This window comes from Pongo abelii, chromosome 5 (genome assembly GCF_028885655.2).
Source record: "Pongo abelii isolate AG06213 chromosome 5, NHGRI_mPonAbe1-v2.0_pri, whole genome shotgun sequence".
Taxonomy (NCBI): Eukaryota; Metazoa; Chordata; class Mammalia; order Primates; family Hominidae; genus Pongo; species Pongo abelii.
Window position 1 is genome coordinate 3,257,915 of NC_071990.2, and position 24,634 is coordinate 3,282,548.

The window sequence follows — 24,634 nt, forward strand, 5'->3', positions numbered from 1 at the left end:
GTGTACCTAGCCATGTGGATTATCTGCCCTTCATAGCTGTCAGTCCCTTTGCTGAAGAAATAAAGTGACTGACTCCTAACAAACTAAGTGGAGAAAGGGAAAACCAGTAACTGCAGAGGAGAAGCCTGGCAGACTCCATCTCAACTGAGGAAGGTTAGTGTGACCAGTGACGGCTCATGCTGACATCAGAGCTCCTGCCTCGATACGACACCATGAGCAGGGTGGTGCCCTTCCCCCCAGTCTGATCAAGAGAAAGTATCAGACAGACCCACATTGAGGGGCATTCTGTAAAATACCAACCCTTTACAACATTGTCCTCATCACAGTGTTAAGGTCACAAAAGACAAACCCAAGGAACTGTCACAGATCAGAGGTGACAGTGGAGACACAACTACATTTAATAGAGTGTTCTGGAACAGAAAAAGGACAGTAGAGAAAACACTGGTGAGATTCAAGGAAAGTCCGTCGTTTAGTTAGTCCCATGACAACGTCCGTTTCTCAGCTCTGGGGACTGTAGCGTGGTTATGTGAGTTCACATTAGCGGAAGGTGGGTGAGTGAAGGGCTTACAGAAAATCTCTATACTGCCTTTGCTATTCCTCTGTAAGTCTAAAATTATTTTAACTGTACTGCCTTTGCCACTCCTCTATAAGTCCAAAATTACTTTAAAATGTTTTTAAAATATGGTGAACAAGTAAGTATATTTATATTTCATTCAAAGAGTTAATGAAACCCAAGAGTCGTGGGCTTCTCTGATAAAGTTCTCTGAGGGTGGAGTGGCAGGAAAGGAGAAGGCAGGTCACAGCGAGGATGTTCTGACAGCCCACAGCAGTCTGTGCCACAGCATCTCCTTTGGGTGGAATTCGTGCTGTTCTTGCTGCCTGAAAGAGAAGCCCAACAAGGCACCTCTGGCAGATGCAATTTTTCCCACCAGTTATCCTAAAATCAAATTAAAACCAGATGCAGGCTACAACCAAGCACTCAAATCACTGGTACAGCCCTTGACTTTGTAAAATCAAAACGGCTTGCTGGCCTAGACATAGGGAGAGCGCAAGCCTGCCACAGAAACACAGAAGGGGGTTCATTCAACACAGAACGAAGGAGACTCATCTAACAAATGTATCCAGTGCTTTGGAACGTGAGAATCAATAGGTCAGGTGAAAGCGCTGGTGTCACACAGCTCACATACTTCCTCATGGGGGAGGGCAGAAACGCAATAAAATGCAATAAACAGAAACAAAATGCAATAAACAAAAACATCAGAGTGGAAAGTATATGCAGTCACAATGCTACCATCAAACAAAAACAAGAAAGAAAATGACAAGTCTTGGGCGAGGATGTGGAGAAACTGAAACCCTTGTGGCCTGCTGGTGGGAATGTAAGATGGAACAGCCAGCCACTGTGGAATAACACTGTGACACTTCCTCGAAAATATAAAAATACAATTACCATATGACCCAGCCATCCCACTTCTGGGTATATGCCTAAAACAAATGAAAGAAGGGATTCAGAAATTGTACAACCAAGTTCATAGCAGCATTATTCACAACAGCTAAAACATGGAAGCAACTCAAGTCTCCATCAACTGATGAATGGATAAGCAAAATGTGGTCCATCCATACAGATATATGGATACAATGGAACATGATGCAGCCTTGAGAAGGAAGAAAATCTTGTCACGTGCTGCAGTGTGATGAACCTTGAAGACATGATGCTAACTGAAGTAAATCAGTCACAATAGGACAAATACCATCTGATGCTACTTATGAGGTACCCAGCATTGTCAAATTCATAGAGACAGAAAGCAGAATGGGGGTTCCCAGGGGCTGTGGGGGAGGGGGAATGGAGAGTTAGTATTTTTTGCAGACCAGAGTTTCAGTTCTGCAAATGAAAAAGTTCTGTGGTGGCTGCGGGCGTGGTGGCTCACTCCTGTAATCCCAGCGGGAAGATCACTTGAGGTCAGGAGTTCGAGACCAGCCTGGCCAACATGGTGAAACCCCATCTCTACGAAAAACATAAAAATTAGCCAGGTGTGGTGGAGCATGCCTGTGATCCCAGCTGCTCAGGAGTCTGAGGCAGGAGAATCACTGCAACCCGGGAGGTGGAGGTTGCAGTGAGCCGAGACCACGCCACTGCACTCTAGCCTGGGCAACAAGAGCAAAACTCTGTCTCCAAAAAAAAAAAAAAGGCAACAACAACAAAGTGCTGGGGCTGAATGGCATGACGGAAGCACGATGTGAATACGCTTAACATTATTGGAATGTACACTTAAAAATCATTAAGATGGTAAATGTTATGGGATATATTTTCTATCACAATTGAAATTGAAGTCTATGCAGACAATTAGAGTAGGAGACTGTGACCAGAGAAACAAGCTGGTGAGCGCTGAGGAGGCAGTCAGGGAAGGCCTCTCTCAGCAGGGAGGTGGGGCGAGGAACAGAGTCAATGTCTCCACAGAGTGCTTGGCATCCTTTCTGTCTACTGCTCTCTTACTGCCCTGCCTCACCGCCTTTTCAGGTTCACTACAGTCACCCCTCCTCCCACTCCATGAAGCCCTAAACTCCTCAGGGTGGTGGAGTCACTCATGGAGATGGCCTAGAGCCTGTGCTGGAGAAAGTAAAGGGATAAAGTTGTCCTTCCTGACTTACCGAAGGATCAGAATCACCCCTGCAAAGCAGGTATAAGGGGAAAGGGAGCTGGTACGTGCATTTCAGCCTGCTGCCAGCTGCTTGGAATCCACTGCACAGCACCACACCTGTTAGTGGAGAACGGCCTTGCTGGAACCGGTCTCAAAGATTCGCTCTCATTTTGCCTTTTGGCTAACTTCGCAAAGCTGATGTGCCTATCCTCCAAAAATAATACTCAGCCAGTCAAAGGATGGGCTGAAATACAAAAGTGACATCATCACTTTGCATTTCAAAAAAAGGCCTGGTTTGGGATGAAATGAACAGAGTTCTCCTGGCACGGCATCACTAGGCCAGTTGCCACCATCCGTCGGTGGGCTCATCCGGAACAGCAACCAGCGGTGAGCCACAGTCAGGAAAAGGAATGAGGCTCTCTCCATAACCTCCGGGCCTACATTAAACTTCACATCCAATGACACCGAGGAGGAAAAGGTACTGAAGAAAGAAAACAGAACTGCCTGGAAATTGAAACACTCAGCCATCTCAGGTAATTGGCCTCAATCACAGAATACTACTCAATCAGATTTTAAAAGATGCCCCTCTGTCAGAATGCAGAGAGATCTAAGTAGATCCTGCATCCCTCTTCTCTGCCCTACTCCCTCTCTCCTCCCTCCCCAAAGTCCAATTAAGTCCAAGTGTCAACCTAACAAGAGAAGGCTAAGAATTCTGTTCACATCTACCATGACCTTAGTCCACAGGATCTCTCATGAGAAGAAAGCCACACAGCTGGAGTGAACTCTAGTGCTCCCAGGGGCCTAGAGTTCTGGGGTAAACTTAGGGTTCACTTGCAGGTTTAAATGTTACCTAAGAATAACCTAATGCAGAGATGTACACACTGGGGCCACTTTGGTTCTGTTTCACTATCGATCAGTTCCATGCACCAAAAGCTGGCTGCCACTCAGCATCTCTGAGCCTGGTATGTATCAGTGGACCCCAAGTGGGGCTATGGAGTGTACTAAACATCATCACTAAACATTTATATTCTAAACATCAGTCTCAGGCCCTACAGGCTTAAATAATATGCTGCCTATCTGCCAAACCACTGGCTTCCAATGCGGAAGCTGGAGTTCTGCCTAGAAGCCCCACCCAGAGATCTGAGGGAACCAGGACACTTACTGTTGATGTTGGCGCCTCTTTTTCCGTGAATTTGGTCAACTGCCTGAATGGAATGAAGAGAAATCATACCCTGACTCATTAGAGTGATGAAAAATTTCTCAAACTTACCAAAATGCCCCTGGCGAGAGGATACAAGATCAGCCCTGTCCCTTCTCTCACAGAGCTACAATGAAAATAACAGCAATGACTCAGGGGAATCAACCAGTATTGTTAAGGAAAAGGAAGAGAGTGACTCTAGGTTATCATTCATTATTCACCATTCCCCTTTTGGGCTCATGCACGTGTGATTTGCACACAAATGTCCTCACCAACTCATGGAGACTTTATTCTGACTGATATCAAGTCATTAATCAATACCTGTAGGATGTGGTTGAGCAATAGGTTTTGAATCCCACCAACTGTTCTGGCATCCACGCCAAATCCATCTGGGTCATGAGGCTTTGTGAGAAATCTCAGCAAATTCCCTCTACTATTCAAAAACACTTATGATATATCTCTAATATGTGGGAATTGGACTAAAAAGTCTAGCCCTTCCAGCTTTAAGAATTTAGAATCACATATGTATATCTATTCTGCAATACTGCGGCACAGATTTTCATCACATTTCATGAATTCATTCATTCATCAAACTTGTATTTAGATACTCATTCTGTGCCAGGTGCAAATCCAAGCACTGGAGATGGAGTGGAGAGCAAGAACAATAAGGACCTTGCTTTCAAGGTGTTTCCTCTAGAGTGGATGAGTGGTATGCGGAGATACAAATACACAAATAAATGAAGGTATTTTAAGGTAGGGCAGATGCTTTAAAAAAGGCTGGGTGAGTCTAAAGAAATTGTTTGGGTACTGATTAGACTAGCTGGCCTGAGAAAGTTTCACAGGCATCAACTGAACAGAGATCATAGTGACAAGACCTGGCCAGGCCTGCAGAGGTCTGGAGGGAAGCATTTCAGGCAGAGGGAAAGGTGAGTACAAAGGAACTAAGGAGCAAGCAGGAGCTGAAAGATCCATCTGGCTGGACACAGTGCAAGATCAAAGGGCCAAACCATGCAGGATAGCATGGGCTGCAGTGAGAAGTTTGGAATGCATGATGGAAGCTGTTAGAGGGTGTGGCAAAGACCACTAGTCATCCTCCAAGACCATTCTCCCCTTCTTCCTACAGGCTCATAGCTGTATAAAACAAGACCAAGTTCTCCAGCCACCCTTGCAATTGGGTGTGGATAGGTTGCTGAGATCCGGCCAATGGGATGTGAAAAGTGGTACCCATGACTTCTGAGCAGTGACCTGAAGGGGAAGGAGTGTTCCTTCTTCCTCTTTTCCACTTCTCTGCCGGCTGGATTAGGACAGCAGAAGGGGCCTGGGCTCCCAGTGTCATGGGACTGCCACAGCAGCCCAGGACTGACTATATTGATGATACAAATAAACTCCACTTTGTTTAAATCCCTGTTGTTCTGGTTTTAAGTGCTTTCAGAAATGAAGCTATTGCTAACTATAGATCGATGCAGGAGAGTAGAAGCTCTGATTCAGGCTGTATGAATATCACCCTAGTTGTAAGTGAAGAATGAGCTGTAGAGCTCTGAGCAGGAAGCAGGAAGATCAGTTAGAAAGCCATTGTGCTTAGTTTTCCAGGCATGAAATGAAAAGGCTTTGCCTCAGGGGGTGGCAGTGGAGATAGAGAGAAATTGAGGGACTCAGAATGTAATTTGGAGGAAGAACTGAGAGGATTTGCTGATCAAGGGAGAGAGAGAGAAGAAAGGGTGACTCTTACCCATTTTTGGCTTGAGCAACTGTATGGATAACGGTTCTAGGGAGGGATGGCTCTGAGGATGTGGGAGGAAGGAGGGTTCTGTTTTGGCCACACAATCTGAAATGCCTACTGGACATCCAAGTGGAACATCCACAAGGCAGTAGTGTATATGATTTTGGAACTCAGCAGGAGGTCAGAGTTGATGATATACACCTGGGAGTCTCTGGCCTATGGAGAGGTGAATTAGTGCCATGTTTCTAGCAGAGCAGACACGCAGAGAGTGTAGATGGAGAAATGTCAGGAGCCCCAGATCCAACCTTTGGAAGGAGGGCAAAGGAAGGGAAAAGCCAAGTGGGTGTGGTGTCATGAAAGCAAAGAAGAGGGTGTGGTCAAGCTGGGTCAGACACTGCTGAGAAGTCGAGTTCAGATAAGCAAAAGAGAAAATGACCAAGCCTGTGGCAGCCTGGAGGCTGTGGGTTATCTTATCAAGGGAATTCCACCTGAGCAGCGGGGATGACGAAAGCCTGAGTAGACTGAGGCAAGGACGGGAAGCAAGGCCCCAGAGACAATGCTTGGGGCTCATGTTTGGAGAAGTTTTGCTGTGAAAGGGAGAAATGACGCTACTGTCTCTAATTCTACTTGCTGCCTGAACTGGGCCTGTCCAATATAATAGCCACGAGCCATATGTGGTTACTTACGTGAATTAAAATGGTTTTAAATGACAAATTCAGTCCCTTAGTCACTCCTGCCACAACTCAAGCACTCAATAGCACATGTGCCTAGTGCTGGACTATTGGGCAGCGCAGGTAGAGAACATTTCCCTTGACGCTGCAGGTTCTCTTGGGCAGCTCTGACCTAAACCCTCCTCTAAGTTCCTCTTTGAAACTGTTGATTATGCTTGGTTTGCCTTGTAGGATGATGTGAGTGGGACAATGGCAGAGGAAAAGCATGTTTCCCACTTGATTTTCCTTTTATAACTTAGACATGCGACAACCATTGCTCCATGCCTTTGTCCAAATTCTTCAGGTTCATGTTTACGAACTGTTTATAATAACTTTCAACATTTGAAGAGGGCAGCGGTCTGCATAGCTTCTCAGGAGGTAATTATTCTCAGGTTTTCAATCATTCCTTCATCGGAGTTACCTCCTCATCCCTCTGAAAAGAGGATAGGAACAAGGCAACGGCCTCTCAGGCCCTGGAGATGGTGTGGCTTCTCCCTGTGCCCTTCCCTCCTCTCCCTGCACTCCACACAGGCATCACAAACGGAAAAGCCAACTGTGCAAACATTCGCTTCTACTGTCACAAGGTGAAAAGGAAAAATGCCAAAAAGGAGAGCTTGGAAACACAGCAGAAGAGCAATGACCCCCTGCAGAGAACATGAAATAAGATCCAGCAGTGACTCCACTAAAGAAATGGAAAATAAGGTCCAACCCAGAACTGGTCAGAGAACACCACTGTGCTTTAGGGTAACAATTACAAAGGAAAAGAGGGATCGGGCACTGTAATATCCCAGGACTGCAGCTTGCACTCTCTGGGTGGTGCATTCTGTAATTCAATTAAATCCTTGCAAAGAACAAGATCCGTGTATCACAGAGTCATCAGATCCTCCCCCAACAACTCCAGGCACACATGAAAGTTCTCACAACAATTCCTGTATGTGGTTGGTGGGCTCTAGACTCACGGGACTCAAGAAGCCCAGGTGAAACACAAGAAAACTGAACGATGATTCCAAAGACCATCTTTTCAGTGGCAAAACTGTCCAGAACAGGAATGATTTTGGTAAATTTCATTTATGGGAAATATAGATTTGAATGATTAGTTCTCCATTTAACTTTTTCCAGGGATGCCTACTGCATCAAAGAGGAAATTATCAGAATTTGTGAAACTGCACAAACTATGACTGCTTCATGGCAGCCCCTGGAATCAGAAAGGTGTGACGCCCAGAGTGATCTCCCCCAAACACAAAGCAAAGCACATCACTTTGTCCCTCGAAAAGCTGGCAGTGGCTCTCCAGGGCCCACAAGGTAAAGACCAGACCCCTTAAGTCTCCACGTCGCTCTGAGGCCTGCCCCGCTCTGGTCTACCTTTGCACAGCCCCCACATGATAATCCCATGTCCTCTGTGGAGAGTCACATCCTGTCTGGCCAGGCTCCCTGGTGACCAGGGCTAAGACTCGGGGAAGGGACTTTATCCTCAGATGCTGGAGAAAGCGGCCAGAGACTCACAGAGGCAGCCTGACCATGGAGTCAGGGGCAGGGGGCAGGTCTAAACCACACCATCAACCCAGTGATGAAAAGCAGGCACCAAGGCGGGCAGGTATGGGGCAGGGAGGACGGGTCACCAAGGTGGGGCTGGGCTCCAAGGATGCTGGCTCTGGAAGTGGGCGGGAATATTGTAGCCATCTCTGGGTGTGTTCTTGGCAGTCTACAGAAGTTTTAAAATCATATGCTCTCATGTCAGTGAAAATCTTAGTCTTATATTAATACAAGGGTATTCTCAATCATCTGGATGGGACGCCTGTAGCCCAGTGTGAACCTATAATAAGATTTTGGAGCCCACATTTTCATCTGGATTTATACTCACCAAAGGCCACATGTCACTATGATTGGCTGCACAAATGCAGGTCTAACAGGTATGAATAAAGTAGTAGGAGAATCAAGATCTCACATGTGTACGGCAAACCCTACCGAGCCTGAGCATCAGGTGGGGGACCACAAGGACTGTGCCCATCCATCTTGTAAAGATCAGCTTTATTAGCAAGAAGAGTAATAGGAAAACAGGCAATAACGAATGCTTCCAATCTCAATGACAGCCATAAATGGACTAAATGCATATTTAATTATTACTTTAAAGTAATGCCACAAATCTAACTTTACCTTCAGGAGACAGATAGAGTAGCGCAGCCATCAAGTGACACCCCATTACAGCTAATGACTGAGGCTTGCTCATGGAGCAGGCCAGGGGTGAAATACATAAAGCTTGAGTATTCCATGTCAGCCAGGCCTTAAAATCACTGCCATCTCAGATGGCAAAATTATGCAAAAAGGCAACATGTACACTGGAATTACTCAAGTCAAAATGCCAAAATAGATTAAATATTAATCTGACTCTGAAGCAACATCTTTCTGCTATTCAACCCAACATGAGTCAGTGGGTAATTCCGTTTCGGGAAAAGACTGCTGTCCATCACACGGAACTCCTGGATTGAAATTACATTATACAGGTTTTGAAACTGTCTGTTGTTAATATTTTGGTTTTATAGTTATTTGGAAGTTACGAGAACTCATGCAAATTCCTTACAAGATGATTGTACACATTTAAATAATGCTATACTAACATATTTCAAGTCAAAAAAAGATGGGGCTGTTGGGAACAACACAGCAGTATAAACAGGGCACTAGAGCCAGGCGGACTTGGGACCGGGGAAGTTCTGTTTGCTCCACCTCTTAGTGATACGGAAGGGAAGTGCTAGGAAGGGAAGAGCTGGGTAGAGGAGGGCATGGTCCCTGGCTAGGGCTCCACCCCCACAGACCTAGGTGAGGACAGGCATTTCCTGCCCAAGACCACCCTGGCCTGCCACGCCCCCATCCTGTGCCCCAGAGATGGCCGGGTGCAGTGGCTCATGCCTGTAATCCCAGCACTTTGGGAGGCCAAGGCAGGCAGACCATGAGGTCAAGAGATCAAGACCATCCTGGCCAACATGGTGAATCCTCATCTCTACTAAAAATACAAAAATTATCTGGGCATCTGTAGCCCCAGGTACTCAGGAGGCTGAGGCAGGAGAATCACTTGAACCCGGGAGGCAGAGGTTGCAGTGTGCCGAGATCACGCCACTGCACTCCAGCCTAGTGACAGAGTGAGACTCCGCCTCAAAAACAAAACAAAACAACAACAACAACAACAAACCCCAAGACCCTAGCAGGGAGGCACATAGGCAGCTGGACATTGAGAAGAGCACATCAGCAGAAGAACGCACAGGCGGCTGGATGTTGAGAGGAATGCCCTGGCAGGCACCGGCATGCACCGCCAGGCTGGCAGGCCATCGACCAGCAGAATGACATGGAATTTCGTGGGGCAGTCGGAGAAGAGTGAGGCTGCCAAGCAGCCTGACTCCAGGGAAAAACCTTCTCCCTTCTGGCTCCCCCATCTGCTGACAGCTACTTCCACTCAATAAAACCTTGCACTCATTCTCCAAACCCAGGTTGATCCGATTCTTCTGGTACACCAAGGCAAGAACCCCAGGATACAGAAAGCCCTCTGTCCTTGCAATGAGGCAGGGGTCTGACTGAGCTAACACAAGCTGCCTTCCGATGGCTAAACTAAAAGAGCACCCTGCCACACACGCCCACTGGGGCTTCAGGAGCTGTAAACATCCACCCACAGACACTGCTGTGGGGTCGGAGCCCCACAGCCTGCCCGCTTTATGCTCCCCTAGAGGTTTGAACAGTGGGGCACTGGAAGAGTGACCCACTCCCCCATCCCACACCCTGCAAGGGGGACAAGGGAACTTTTCCCATTTCATTAGTATGTAGCCTTAGGCAAGTTACCTTCCCTAGGCCTCAGGTTTCCGTTTGTGAAATGAGTGCTCATATCACAGAATTACTGGGTGCATTAAATAGTTCCATAGCACTCAGCAGTGAAAAAGTTCACCTTTGCACAGTCCCCACATGACAATTCCGTGTCACCTATGGAGAGTCACATCCTGGCTGGCCAGGCTCCCTGGCGAGAGGGGCTCAGGGAAGATGCAGTGTACAAGCTCAGTAAGTGTTATCTCTGGCTTAAAGGCATCTCTAGCAAATTAGAAAAGGTCCAGGAATTAGAGGTCTCAGTTTCCTTAACTGTAAAATGGGGCTATTTGTGGGAGCTACTTTATATGGTTACTGTGAAATTTACATGTCTATGTATTTGTGTATATGTACATATGTATAACTCAGCATAGTTTCTGAACTTAGAAAATGCTTAATAAATAGCTTATTATCATTGTTATCAAGGCACTATCATGATAGCCTCAATCCCTTTTTACTCCTTAATATCAAAACAGTGCTCAGCTATACAGCACCATGCTATATACATGCACACATGCTATATACATGCACACATGCTGGGGTGTGCCAAAAGGGAGGTCTCAAGCCAAGATTCATTGCAGCTACTAGATGTCTAACTCTTACACTCCGGGGCTGTATATGGTTCCTTCTAAAAAGAGGTAAGGGAATGACATAATGAGGTATGAGACACAATCATGCTCCAAGCACTGAGGTCAGCCCAACGGGGAGCAAATGACCAAGAATGGGGGGCCCTGGGGCCTCCCAGCAAGCACTTCCCATGCAGTGAAGGTAGTCACATGCCCCCACCCTAACACAAAGGAGCCAGTACTATTTACCAAAGAGGAGAAATCATATTTTCCCTTGCATTCTTCTCCATCTCAGAGTGCTTGTTCACCCTGGGAGCCTTGCACACTTAGCAATGCCAGTTCGACATATTAAACTGATGCCAAGGAAGAAATAGTGAAAAACTCTAAGCCCCACAGGAACTTAGCAAAATTTATTTACTATTTAAAACTGATACGGATGGGGAAATGAACTAGAAGTAAATAGCCCTTAATTCCTAACCCTGCCCCCAACCCTGACAATCTGACTTTGGTTTGGAGGGAGTTCTGAGCCTTTTCCCAGAACTCACACAAAGCAAATAACAAGCAAGACATGCTTTCAAAAGGCAGAGGTTAGAAAGGACGCAAGCACCTCTCAGCCAGCAAACGGGCAGGCAGAGCCAACTCTGGTTGGATACAAAGCACTCTTTTTTTTTTTTTTTTTTACAAGAATCATCAAAAGCCCTGTGGAAGGAAAAACGAAAAGAAAATAACAGCCCTTAATCAGAGACCCATTTTCTGGTCTCGGTGTTCTGTGCAGGAGATTCAGAGGCCCTCTGAGCTGTCCCACTCTGTCACCTGGGAACACTGCCCTGAAGTGGAGGCCCTGCATCTTCGCCCAAGAGCATCTCACCCCAGCTGCAACCCTCCCTGCTTCCTCAGGCTCCTTGACGTTGGTTTCTACTGGGGTAGAGGTCTTAGCTTTAAAAACATCCAGGACTAGATGTGGTGGCTCATACCTGTAATCCCAGCACTTTGGGAGGCCGAGATGGGAGAATTGCTTTATCCAGGTGTTCAAGACCAGCCTGAGCAACATCGTGAGACCTCACCTCTACAAAAAATTTAAAAAGTAGCCAGGCACGGTGGTACATGCCTGTGGTCTCTGATACTCAGGAGGCTGAGGCGGGAATATCCTTTGAGGCCAGGAGGTCGAGACTTCAGTCAGCTGTGACCGCACCACTGCACCCCAGCCTGGGCAACAGAGCAAGACTCTGACTCTTAAAAATAAAATAAAATAATAAAACCAAAAAAACGAAAAACACTCAGAAGGCCCCTGAGTCTGACTTCACCATTTAGAGAATCACCAGCAAGGCCCTGCTTCCAGAGTCTGGGCCAGTGGGAGCTGGGTTCCTACAGGCCTGGCGGCTGGACCTGGGAGGTTGTTCACCATGCAGAGGAAACGCCTCTTCAGAGGCGACCACGAACTCACATCATAAAATGTGCAAAACAAGGCACTGCCCATCATTTCACCCCAAATATTTGCTAAGTCTTACATGGATTTTGGGCCAGCAATTGGAATGTGGTTCCTGAACTGTTTTTCCTCCAGAAGAGCCATTTGAAAATACAATAAAAAATGAACCATGTGTTATTCAAAGTCATGCCCTTCCTCAAGCAGCCATTCATGTCCATACTGAAAACACACATTCTCACACAGCCACATCGCAAACAGGAACTGCCATCTGCCCCTCCAGAAGGAAGGCAGTGAAACCTTATGGCAGAACATGGCAAACAACAGGGACAGGCCTACAGCTGTGGTACACATAATGAGCAATGTCCTGAGTTAATATTTAACAATGTGAACAAAATGTTTACAGGCGTTTTTAGGGATTAATACAAGGAAGGGAAAGGGAGAGGTTGCATACAGATAAGATAAATCTTGAAAATGAGTACCACTATTCTATTTCTTCAGTGGGTTTTCTTACCAATTAATGAAACATTCTGTGAGTGACAGATACTCAGGGAGTCAATAGAAGATCCCTAGGAATGATCTGTCTAGGAAAATTTTTTTCTTGAGTCTATTGTCCTCTCCTACCCCTGAAGTGGTTAAGACTTTCACAATGCAATATATGATTGCATTTATTTTTTTGAGATGGAGTTTTGCTCTTGTTGCCCAGGCTGGAGTGCAACGGCACAATCTCAGCTCACTGCAACCTCCGCCTCCCAGGTTCAAGTGATTCTCCTTCCTCAGCCTCCCAAGTAGCTGGGATTACAGGCATGCACCACCACGCCTGGCTAATTTTTTGCATTTAGTAGAGATCGGGTTTCACCATGTTGGTCAGGCTGGTCTCGAACTCCTGACCTCAAGTGATCCACCTGCCTCAGCCTCCTAAAGTGCTGGGATTACAGGCGTGAGCCACCGCGCCCAGCCTATGACTGCATTTTAAAATGAATTTTAAAAGCTCTGAATGGATGCTATAAGAGAGGTAATTTATTAAGCTGGCCACTGGAAAAACAATTATGAAGCAGATTCTTGCCCCCACCCACCAGTTATTCTGCTATTCTAAGCTACCAGACAGCCACAGTCCAAAGTTCCCAAGCTTGCTGCGAGCCCAGAGATTCCCTCACATGAGTGGGCCTCGTGGAAGAGGAAAGGACTGATTATCTCAGGGCAGCACTGGTGCTTGCAGTAGGATGGTGGCCATCCCGTCACAAACATGCAAATGTCCACCAACACTTCCCTGGAACTTCGTGGTTTTACAGACGACAATCACGTTCATCCTGTCAGCCACCTGCCCAATCTTTCCTAGGTGAGGAAACTGACTTTGAGTAGTCAGCTACCTTGTTAAAGGTCACAACTGGCAAGTGGGCTTCCAATCCAAGCCTGGATTCCACCCAAGCATCTTCTCAACTGTTTCCATGTGATCACACACATGTGTGTGCACTTGGGTGTGTGTTGATGAGAAAGAGGGTGGGGATATGGCAAGTCTTCACACACTGCCTTTCAGTATGAACATTGGAACATCAGAACAAAACTGCATCTCTAACTCAACTCAATTGTATTAAATGTAACTGAATATCCAGTTATTGAGTCATGGGAATATCATGTTTCAGGTGACTTTAAGCAAAAATAGCCATTACCGACTTGCCTTCCAATTCAGTTTTTTTCTGCTCAATAATAATGAACATCTACCACTCCAAAAAATCATTTTCTTGCACAACAATGGAAATATATCACTAAATTGTGCACACTTAAAAATGGCTGCAATGGGCCAGCCATGGTGGCTCATGCCTGTAATCCCAGCACTTCGGGAGGCCGAGGTGGATGGATCACTTGAGGTAAGGAGTTTGAGACCAGCCTGGCCAACATGGCAAAACCCCGTCTCTACTAAAAATACAAAAATTAGCTGGGCGTGGTGGCACCTGTAGTCCCAGTCACTTGGGAGGCTGAGGCGGGAGAATCGCTTGAACCTGGGAGATGGAGGTTGTAGTGGGCCGAGATGGTGCCGCTGCACTCTAGCCTGGGCAACAGAGTGAGATTCCATCTCAAAACAAAAACAAAAACAAAAAACAAAAAACAAAACAAAAAAAAGCTGAAATGGTAAACTGTATGTAATGTATATTTTACTACAGTAAAAAAAATGTAACTTTCTTTCTAAAATACTTGGCATAGGACAAGACAGTGCTTCTCTGGGGCATACACAAATTAAAACCTATGCTCAAAATAATTCACATTACATTAATCACTACATGGAATTAAAGTTGCTTTGCCACACTTACCTCTGACCTACTGGGCAATCTTTGCTATGCCCAAAGGGCATTTTTCAATGTCCTCCATTACTTACTGTGCTGTCAGCCCCTTCCTTGGCTCCCTGGTAACCAGACTGGTCTGACTTTCCACTGACCACATGGTCGGTTCCTCCCTGTCTCTCTCCACGGGTTCTTCTACCCCCACCCATTTGTTGCTCAGCTACAGAGCTCCTGGGTGAGCTCAGCTCTGGTAGCCTTTAGTTGCTACCTTCATCCTGAGGACACAGGGGCCTTGCTCCTGAACTTCTGAATGACAAATCTCCCGGCAAATCAATCCTCTCAGATGCCCTAAGGCTCCACCAGCTTACCAGGTCTGAAACAGAGGTCATCATCTTCCCCTGTCAGACTCATGGGAGGAAGGGAGTGGTCGGTAGCTTCAAACTCTACAGGATTTGGAATCAGAGTAGAATGCTTGGGCTGAATCCCTTTTATCACCATTCAGAGAAAAATCCCCTCTCTCCAGGTATCCAGGCAAGTCCCCTGGCCCTCCTTCACCCTTCTCCCCATTCCTCAGTCATTGAGGCTGTGATTCTGCATCCTCAGTGTCTCTCCTGCCCCATGGCCACGGCCCCCATTCAGGCTCTTCTTCCTCGCCTCGCTACCACAGCAGCCTCCCAGCTCCTAGCTTGGCCTTCTTTTCCTCTTTGGCCTGCTCACACTGCAGCCTGAGACATTTCTCCAAAACATTTATCTAAAGGCTTATCTTTCTGAATTAAGATCCTTCAGTGGCCTGCCACTACCTTAAGGTCATGGAGGATAGGTCTGTGTGTTGTTCCATCCCCCTTCCTTGGCTTTGTTATTCCTAATTTAGATTCCAGCCAACCCCAATTACCCACACTACCCAGAGTGCACTAGGCTCCAGCTGACACCAAGCACCCACACTACCCAGAGTGCACTAGGCCCCAGCCAACCCCAATCACCAACACTACCCAGAGTGCACTAGGCTCTAGCTAAGTCCTAATCACCCACACTACCCAGAGTGCACTAGGCGCCAGCCAACCCCAATCATCCACACAACACAGAGTGCCCAAGGCTCCAGCCCACTCCAATCATCCACACTATCCAGAGTGCACTAGGCTCCAGCCAACCACAATCACCCACACTACCCAGAGTGCACTAGGCTCTTCTAGGATCTAAGCACCCACCACAAATAGCAAACACCTATTCTCCCTGACCCCACAGAACTCACAGCTCAGGAGTCTCCTCTGGTGCTCACTGTCCCAGCAGGGTGTGTCTCTGCCTCTTCACTCACTAAACTCTGAGTGTGCTAGAGGGCAGGAACACGTATTTGCCTCTATGTCCTCAACACTCAACAATGGCGAGGGTTTAGTATGTAATCAAGGAACCAACTGTCCATCCCCTGGCACCCGACAGGTCCTCACATGTTCATGGAGCAAATGAGCAAAAGAGAAAATTGTGCTTCCAGGCAGGTCATGAAAAACTAAAACTTAAACTCTTTGTAGCAGAGCCTATCTGGCAGGATGCGCTGATTTGAGAAACAATTGTTGACAACAAACTTTCATGGCTCTGCACCATTTGAGTTATATTTCTCTCTGTGCTCTCAGCCAAGAGTCTGTCTTTTCAATAACAGCAAGTCTTGGCAAACCAGTCAGTAATGATTTTGCTTCCCACTAGATAACGTTTGGATGTTTTCAAGAAGCCTAATGTTTTGTTTTGTTTTTTTACTTGTTTTCAAGGTGACTGATTTATTTCCCCTTTTAATTTGCTTTTAGGAACATAAAACAAAACAAAGTCAGCCCAATATTGCTCTCTTACATTCCTGAACAATCTTTTCTGGTCGACTCAGCTTTTAGCTTCAGGTCCCATCCTGTCTGTCCAGGTGTGGAAAAAAAAACTCCCAGGGAGTGTAATAGGACTCCAGCCAGCAAACATGTGGTAAGAGAGGCAAACGGAGCAAGCAGGAAAGGATTTCCAGCAGGGGCCAGCAAGGGCAAGGTTGTTGACAGGAGGGCAGGGTCTGGAACCCTGGGGAAAGGGAAGCTGTTAACCATTAATCTTACCCTATCACAGCATCTCTTCCCAGCTCACCTTTGTAGATCTGCACTGGTGCAGCAGCCACACAGCGAGGAAGGATGGAAGTCCAACAACTCTAGTTACTAGTGTGGACTTGAGACTGGCACATCTAGGGGGGTAAGAGGAAGCACCCCTGGTTTCACTGCCCCCACTCCCACCCCAAGAAATCTTCAACATTGAAGAAGGCTAATGGCTAAGAATTCAAAAGCCATAGAATTCTAAAACTGGAAGTTATGTTGAAGCTCAATAGTTTTCCATTTGTTTTGTTTTCCATTCGTTTTCTCCATGAGTTATTCCAGGAAGGGATCGCACAGCTACACAAAACTTGGTTTAAATCTCATCTCCTTACTTTACAGAGAGGGAGACACAAGCTCAGAGATCTCACAATCTGTCACGGTCACTGTCAGTCAACTGTGGAGTCTGCAATCCAGCTCAGATCTCCTGATTTTCAGATCTTTTCAGTTCCCCTTTTAGAGTAGTGAACAGCTTTGCTTCAAATGAAGCACAGACACACTACTAAAATTCCAGTCTGGAAAAAACCTAGTCCGTAAGGTTTTGATGCACAGTTTAAGAACAGCCTCCCCTCCGTGGAAAAACATCCAAATACTCTAATTTTAAAATGCCCAGATATCTCCGAATATTTGCTACTATTTTCCTCTGATTTGGACATAGATCTATCTTCACCAAATTCAAAACACCAAAAGATATACGCACTGGAAAGCCTATCCGTACATTTAGGCAAAAGCTACATGTTTTCTTGCACAGACTTCTGGACAGAAGACTGGGCAGATGGGTCTCAGTGATGCCACTGGCCGCTTATTCTTTCTCTGTCCTCATATTTCCATTTTTAATATGCAGGTGAGATGATATATCCTTACATGCCCTAGAGACATTTGCATTTTTTTCCAGAGAAATGTCTATAGAAAGAAAAGTCCAGGTTTTGGCTAACATATAGGTAGAGATAGAGAAAGGCCTGAGCAAATTTTCAAATTTTCATTTCATCTCAAAGGCCTGGCACAACTTTGAGAAAAATCAGTCTTCAGTGGCATGTTGCGGTTCCCTGCTGGATGGTTCACCCCTCCAGGCTCTGACCCATGACCAGTGGCCCTGCCTAACTGGCCACCACAGCACTCTCGCCTTCCCAGGGGTTGGAACTGCCTCACCAGATGCTTCTATTCTAACTTACCCTGCAGTGAGGCCAGAAGCTCTGACTGCTCAGAGGTGGGATAGGGAAGACAGTGGGGTACAGAGCAAATGCCTTGTTACTTTTTGCTTAGAAATTTACTCCTTTGCTGTTCGCAGTTTGCCTGCAGGGTTAGTAGTGTGTTTCCAGTGAAGAAAATGACCAATGGAGAGACCTCAATCTGCTCCGATTTCCCGGTTGTGCCCATCTGAACCTCAGTAAAATCAAAATTCCTTTGAAGCTTAAAAAAAAAAAAGATTTGTCGGCCAGGTGTGGTGGCTCATGCCTATAATCCCGGCACTTTGGGAGGCCAAGGCGGGCGGGTCATGAGGTCAGGAGATCAAGACCAGCCTGGCCAACATAGTGAAACCCCGTCTCTACTAAAAATACAAAAAAATTAGCTGGGTGTGGTGGTGGGCGCCTGTAATACTAGCTACTTGGGAGGGTGAGGCAGGAGAATCACTTGAACCTGGGAGGCGGAGATTGTAGCGAGCTGAGATGGCACCACTGCACACCAGCCCAGGCAACAGTGCGAGACTCTGTCACAAAAAAAAAAAAAAAAAAAGTTTGTCAAAGGCCTTCGGTAAACTCTGACTCATTTCCTTGGTGGAAAAAGCCTTGTGAGTGGAGTTGGTCCCACCAGAAGGGCTTTTTGCCCTGAGAACTTGCTGCTACTGGGAAGGCCCACGTATCTGAAGATGGGGAAACCAGGTGGAGACAAAGAGACAACCGAGTACGTATTCATGTGAAACTTTCCCTTCACCCAAATGCAGAGCAAATGTTTGCTCCCCAGAAGCCCACAAGGTAGCTGAAGCCATTTCTAGTTGACATCGGCAATCTCCATTCTCTTCATTCCACACTTTGACAATTCACTCTGTGGAGCCATTTGGCTCAGTCAATTTTTTTCTTTTTTTTTTTTAAGATTTATAGCATAATGCTGACGCTTAACGATCCTGTTGACTGAAATATGTTGCAAGGAATATTAGTTCAGGGAATATCAAAGTGTAAAAATATATGGGATAGTGAGAAAGAAAAAGCCATCCAACACCAGCACATTAGAAATTAATCACTTCTGTGTCTAAAACCATTAGTGTCATGTGAAAAAGGGACCAGCACCCCGCCCAGAGCAAACTCAAACTCTGAGTCTATTACCAGTTAAGTCAAGACTTGGCTTCTATTTTTGCAAAGTAATCAGTAACTGAGTCAGCTGTGAAATTTCTGGTTGCTCCTTGATCTTATGTAACATTTATCCAAGTATTCAGGCTGTCTGGCTTGAAGGAGGGTTATTATAATAAGAATATCTTTGAGAGACTTTTTCAAGAAAATTGTTCATTGTTAGGGGAAAAAAAAACACCTTCATTTGCCCACAGGAACTAAGATTTGGTCTTTCTGTCAGCAAAAGGTATTGTTCGTTATTTCAAACTGGGAAAGTGTAGCTGGGGGAGGCAGTTAGAAGTGGAGAGGGGAAAAGGCACAGATCAAGTTAGAAGAGACATTTTTAAACAGTATTTTTTATTCAAAAAAATTTCCTCCCACAAGACTTACTACATCCAACATCAAATCAACTTAAAAAACCATCATCTCTCGTGGCTCCATTTGAAGAAAGACACATCCTTCAAGCGCTATATTACCTTGTCTGTGATATTATGGATCTTGGTTAGGAAAAGGATTCATACCACAACAAATCACGTCCGCCTATGCTGAGAAGTATCCATTTCTTTAGGCTGAAAATAAGACTGTATTTTCATAAACAAATAGGAAAATGTGATTTGTTGCTTCTTTTCTTGGTCCATGCCCCTTGCCTTGCTAAGTCAGTTTTTCGACTGCCTGTGTGTGTGTGTGTGTGTCCAGAGGCCACTGATCCAGCCCAAGTGTATTTAGAAATTAATTCAGTGTCTCACAAAGGTCTTAGAGGCCACTACTGTGCTGGGGAAATCCTTGAGCTTGGCTTGTTCTCTCTTGCTCTTGCCAATGTGCACTCTGCTTCCATGCAAACACTCCTTAGGAAGATGCCAGTAATCTCTATTTTATGTACTAATTACACAACCACATCTCTCTTTGGCGACTTGAGGGAAACAAACATGTAAAGTGTAGAGTATTTAACTGGAATGTACTTTAGAAAAACTCCAAAGCAGAAAAGAAACCTTCAGCAGCCTTGCAAATAGAGCAGAAAACTTCCACAAGTCAGCAGCATTTCTCAAAATGAAGAGTCTACCCTTACGGCAAGCCACACAAGAAACTAAAACTGCAAAATTCATTACTTTCCCTACTTACATTGCCAAGCACCTGCAAGACTAAAAAAAGAATGCTATCCAGTTCTGTTCTGAGAAAGCACAGGCCTTTCCAGCAGATGCATTAAGTGAGATAAAAACCTTATGGTTGGAGGAAGAAAAGAAGTTGGGGCCATTACAAATATACCTTCCAAATAATCAATGCCCCAAAGTTTTAAACTTCCCTTTAGAGTCAAGAAGTACTTCAACCCTGTGACCTGGCTTATCAATAATTTTCTTCAAGCGAAACAAATTTCCAAGCATTACCTAGGCATAAATACTACTGTGTATAAAATGCTAGCAAGTACATTAATATGGACATTCAGTGACTCTGCTTTATTGACTCAGCTTTATTGACTGGGAGTTGCTGTCTTAACTTCTTGTCACCAGCCTCTGCCTAATCCCAAGACTGCCACGTGTGCAGAGACATGGGTCACCCCAACCATATCCTACCCCAATCCCACCTGCCCATTATGACTATTTCCTTTTTAAATTCTCCCTTTATTTCCTTTTGATTCTTCTCTCAGAAGCTTTGCTCTTTTGCCATCTCTCAACCAACTCTCCTAAATTTTCATTGTTTAAATATTACCTCAACAAACTCCGAGTCATCATTCACAGCCCTTTGGTTTAGTTTAGTTGTGTAACCCCAAATACTTTATTAGGTCTAACAGTGGGTCAATCACTTGTTGATACTCGGGACATTTTCACTGCAATGGCATTTGTGATGATGTTTATTTAATCTGTGGTCCCAATCTAAGAAAACATGACCATTTATTTATGCCTTGCTTTATTGCAGAAAAAAAAACTAAGGCTGCTTATACTAACAAGATACACACAAAATAACACAAATTATGGAGAAAGAAAAATGGGACAAAGCAGAAATTAGAGTAGGGAAGTTAAGATGAAACTAGGAGAGAGGTCAGAATTTAAAGCTTGTGTTATCAGGCCCACACACAAATATTTACATCAGTGGTTGAAAAATTATGGCCCACTGGCCAAACTTGGCCCACCATCTGTTTCTGTAAATAAAGTTTTATTAGAACACAGCCACACCTGCTCATTTACATATTCTTTATGGCTGCTTTCAGGCAACAATGGCAGAGTTGAGTAACTGTGACAGACCACATGGCCTGCAAAGCCTGAAAAATTTCCCACATGGAAAAAGTTTGCTAACGCCTGGGTTATGTGATTCTGCGCCTAGGAGATTGGCGCGAAGCAATTTCCTAGGGTAAGTACTTTCTTTGAATGGTTCTGAAGTGGAAGAGAACTTTCTGCTATAAAGAGCTCACTGTGTAATCTAATGAAAACACATCTTCAACATAATATTTTGTGGTAAATATAGCAATTGGCTTCAGAGGTCAATGGCATGATGTCACAGCGCAAGTCAGTGAAACAGTTCTATGAATACGTGAGGCGGAAAAAATGCCATTCAGACACAATTCACTCCTGGTCTGGCTTCATTCATGGATAGTCTCTCCAGATGGCGAATGCCAGTGACACAGGTAGCCCTTCCCTATCCTCCTTCCTTGACACTGGCAGACATGGCTAACGGATCAAGGTGTTCTCTTCTGCTGAGCCCCAAAGTCTCCTCAGAAGTCTTCTCCCCGTCCTCTGGCAGCTTCAGCCAGTCATTAGTAGTTGGCATGCAAGATAAAACCAATACACCATCTTTGCGGTAAGGCAATTTTCCATGAACACTCTGTTGCCTGGGGGTGGTGAGACTGAGGTTATATTCTCTGCAGAGCTCCTGAAGCACAGCTATTCCATTTTGTCCCAGTGCAGAGCTGTCCCCTTTTATGGCCATCCATGTGAGAGGACTGGATTGCCCTCCTCCATGAGAATGGAAGGCTGGCAAGGAAGGCTGCCTGGATTTCCCTCCCCCTGTGAGAATGGAAGCCTGGCAAGGATGGCTGCCTGGAGCAAGGGTCCCAGCGCACTTGCACACATGTGGGCCAAGGGATTGCCTGAGGGCAGGACCAGGAGGCGTCTCCAGAAAAGTGCTTAGACCTGTTCCTCTGCACAGACTGTCAGGGGTCAGGGCCATAGACAATGGCACAGGCATTTTGCCTAGGGAGGTTCAAGCCCAATACTCACATTATTTATTCAAAGAAACAAAGTCCCCAAACACCATCACCCAGGCCCACTCATCTTGTCATGCATATCTTCCTAAAGAACTTCCCAAGAGACAAGGGTTCTAAGATAAATGCAAGTAAACTAAAAAAGGTGATTTCTAAGAAACTACAATTCAGTTAAACATTGATGACAAAATGGCCAACTATGGATCTAGAAGAATATACCGGTAGCCTTTTTCTGTGTCTGCTCCTTCCTGTGACAATAAAACTATGTCCTGAATTGATTATATTTCTAGTGGAACAAAAATTTTAGCTATCTAAAAGAAGTCTTTAATATGCAAATTTAAGAGAATTAGAACTATTCTTATTTTGTCACACTGGAAATTTCTACTTAATCTATACCTGACTCCTATGCATGTTGTCAAAGAAAGAGAAAAAGACAAAATATATGGTAAATCTTACAGTATTCCCAACAGATCTTTCCACAAAGTGACTAAAAAGTATAAAGCCAGTAAATAAGTAAAATAACCATGCCTAAAACTCTTCTTCTCCTTATGGGTGTGTGGTTGTGTTCTAGCAAACACCACCTACAAATAAGTGAAACCTAACTATATTCAGCAGAGTTAATACAGCCAACAGACAAGATAGATCAATGAAAGAAATGTCTCACCCTCCTAAAAAGACCAAATACTACCAAATATTGTCATTTACTTTTCTGGTACCAATGCTTAGGTCTCAGTTCCAGACCACTCAAGGTCACATCTGTGGACATCAGAATGTGGAAATTTTGGATTCTGTGTGGATACCCAATTATGCACCAGATAGAAGCATACAGGATGTCAATGCAGACAATTCTGGAGAAAACCCAAAGCCTCTCCATATCAGGAAAGAACCGATCGCCACTCCTCCAAGCAATTACGCAACCTCCTGTGTCCTTTGATGTGCACTGAGCCCGAGCTGGAGATCAGGATTGAGTGAAACGTTTCACGGCATCACCTGAAAAGCCTCTTTCACAACACTTGAGGCCTTTAATGTTTGTGTTTCCACAAAACTGCCAGCCCAAACGAGCAGCATGCATAGTATCTTTCCCAGAACCTCCCAGGCAACAATACTTTTGCTAAATTCTTTCAAGACTAGTCGCGAAGGCTCCTACTTACGTAATGCATACAAGGTGAGAATTATTCCAGCCAGGCAAAATCCTTCAAAGAACCTGAGTGTGCTGAACATTGTCACATTCACTGACAGTGCCACAGTCAGTCCAAAGATCAGAATGAAGATGATGGAAAACAGCAGCACAGGCCGCCGGCCGACCCTGCATATGGAGAGGGAAAAAGTTAGGAATCATTGTGAAACAAGACAATGACGCTAGATGCTGGAACCCGGTGTCCAGCAGGCACTCAATATATGTTGAATGAGTACTGGGCAAAAAGTCCTGTGCCATCTATACCCACTTCACTAGATCCTAGACTACTAGGGGTAGAAAGGGAAATTTAGCCCAACCCCCTAATTCTCGAGATAATGGAGCAGGGATCAACAAATTACAGAGTAAGAGAATTCAGACTTGAGCACAATTCCTGTGGCTGAGTCTATTTCTGAGTGTATAGTGATATAATTCAAGGCAAGAGGAACAAAATTAATAATTCTCCAAACAGGAACCTTGATATACCCAGCATAAAAAGTCTTGAGAAATCGTTGACCTTTGGGGTTGGATCAAAAGTCAACATGGTCACCAAGCAAAGAGGCTTTGTTTCCTCTCTCCAGGTTGTTAACTAAGTCAGATACCTGATCTTACACATAGCCTATCCGAGCCAGGACCAAGCCATCTGTCAATTTGTTTCAGCTACATGACGAGAAGTAATTTTTAAGGGATCACACACTAAGGTAAGACAGCGTAAACTTTAAATGCCCAGCGACTTGATAGTGAGCTGACAGTGCAGCCCCTCGGCTGGACTGAGGGGCAGGGAGCCCAGGCTGTGATGATTCTCTGGAAAGGGCCACAGATAACCTCAATTTGTGGGTTCTGGAGCTGGCCAGTTTCAGATCAGTGACCACTAGGGGGCGATGTGCTTCTAGAGTGCCGGGGAGGACAATAGAGGGTGGTCCACAAGAATGGGAAAGTCACCAGTTCCTGTGGCCCCATGCTAACTTTGCATCTTTCCTTCATTAACCGATTAGAAATAAAATGGCAACAATAACTCTCCATCAAACACGATTGGCTTGGTCTAAAGGATAACTCAGAGAAATGGGGGCAGAGTGGATGCTATTTGCCAGGAGAAAAAAGGGGGAAAAATCCAGACCTAGTGTCCCCAACACCACAGAGGGTAGCTGAGGGGCTCGAATTGTCCTAGACATGTTTATTACAAGGCATCTACATGCAAGTAAAATGCCCAGAAAAGACAAATATACAGAAACAGAAAGTAGATTTGTGGTTGTCCAGGACTGGGGGGTGATGTTTCCATCATCCTTTGAGGGGATGGGAATGTTTTAAATTCAGAGTGTGGTGATGGCTGTACAACTCTGCAAATATACTAAAACTCATTCAGTTGTGTACTTAAAATGGGTGGGTTTTATGGGATGCAAATTATATGTCAATAAAACTTTTAAAAAAAAAAAGTAAGGCATGGCCTTACCCTGTAGAGA

At 45.2% G+C, this 24,634-nt stretch overlaps 1 protein-coding gene across 5 annotated transcripts in view; it reads right to left on the reverse strand.

The window, feature by feature from the left end:
• SLC22A23 (solute carrier family 22 member 23) overlaps nucleotides 1-24,634 on the reverse strand; it is a 187,810-nt gene that overhangs the window by 118,369 nt on the left and 44,807 nt on the right. For 3 of the 5 annotated variants that reach the window (XM_009241400.4, XM_063725312.1, XM_054557135.2), the window contains exon 3: nucleotides 23,152-23,306. The exons of 1 other annotated variant lie outside the window; for it this stretch is intronic. In XM_009241400.4, the coding sequence (XP_009239675.3) occupies nucleotides 23,152-23,306 (155 nt within the window). Of the gene's footprint in view, nucleotides 1-20,692; nucleotides 21,629-23,151; nucleotides 23,307-24,634 lie in introns of those variants that run through there. One more of the 5 variants, XM_054557136.2, reaches the window with a different exon arrangement.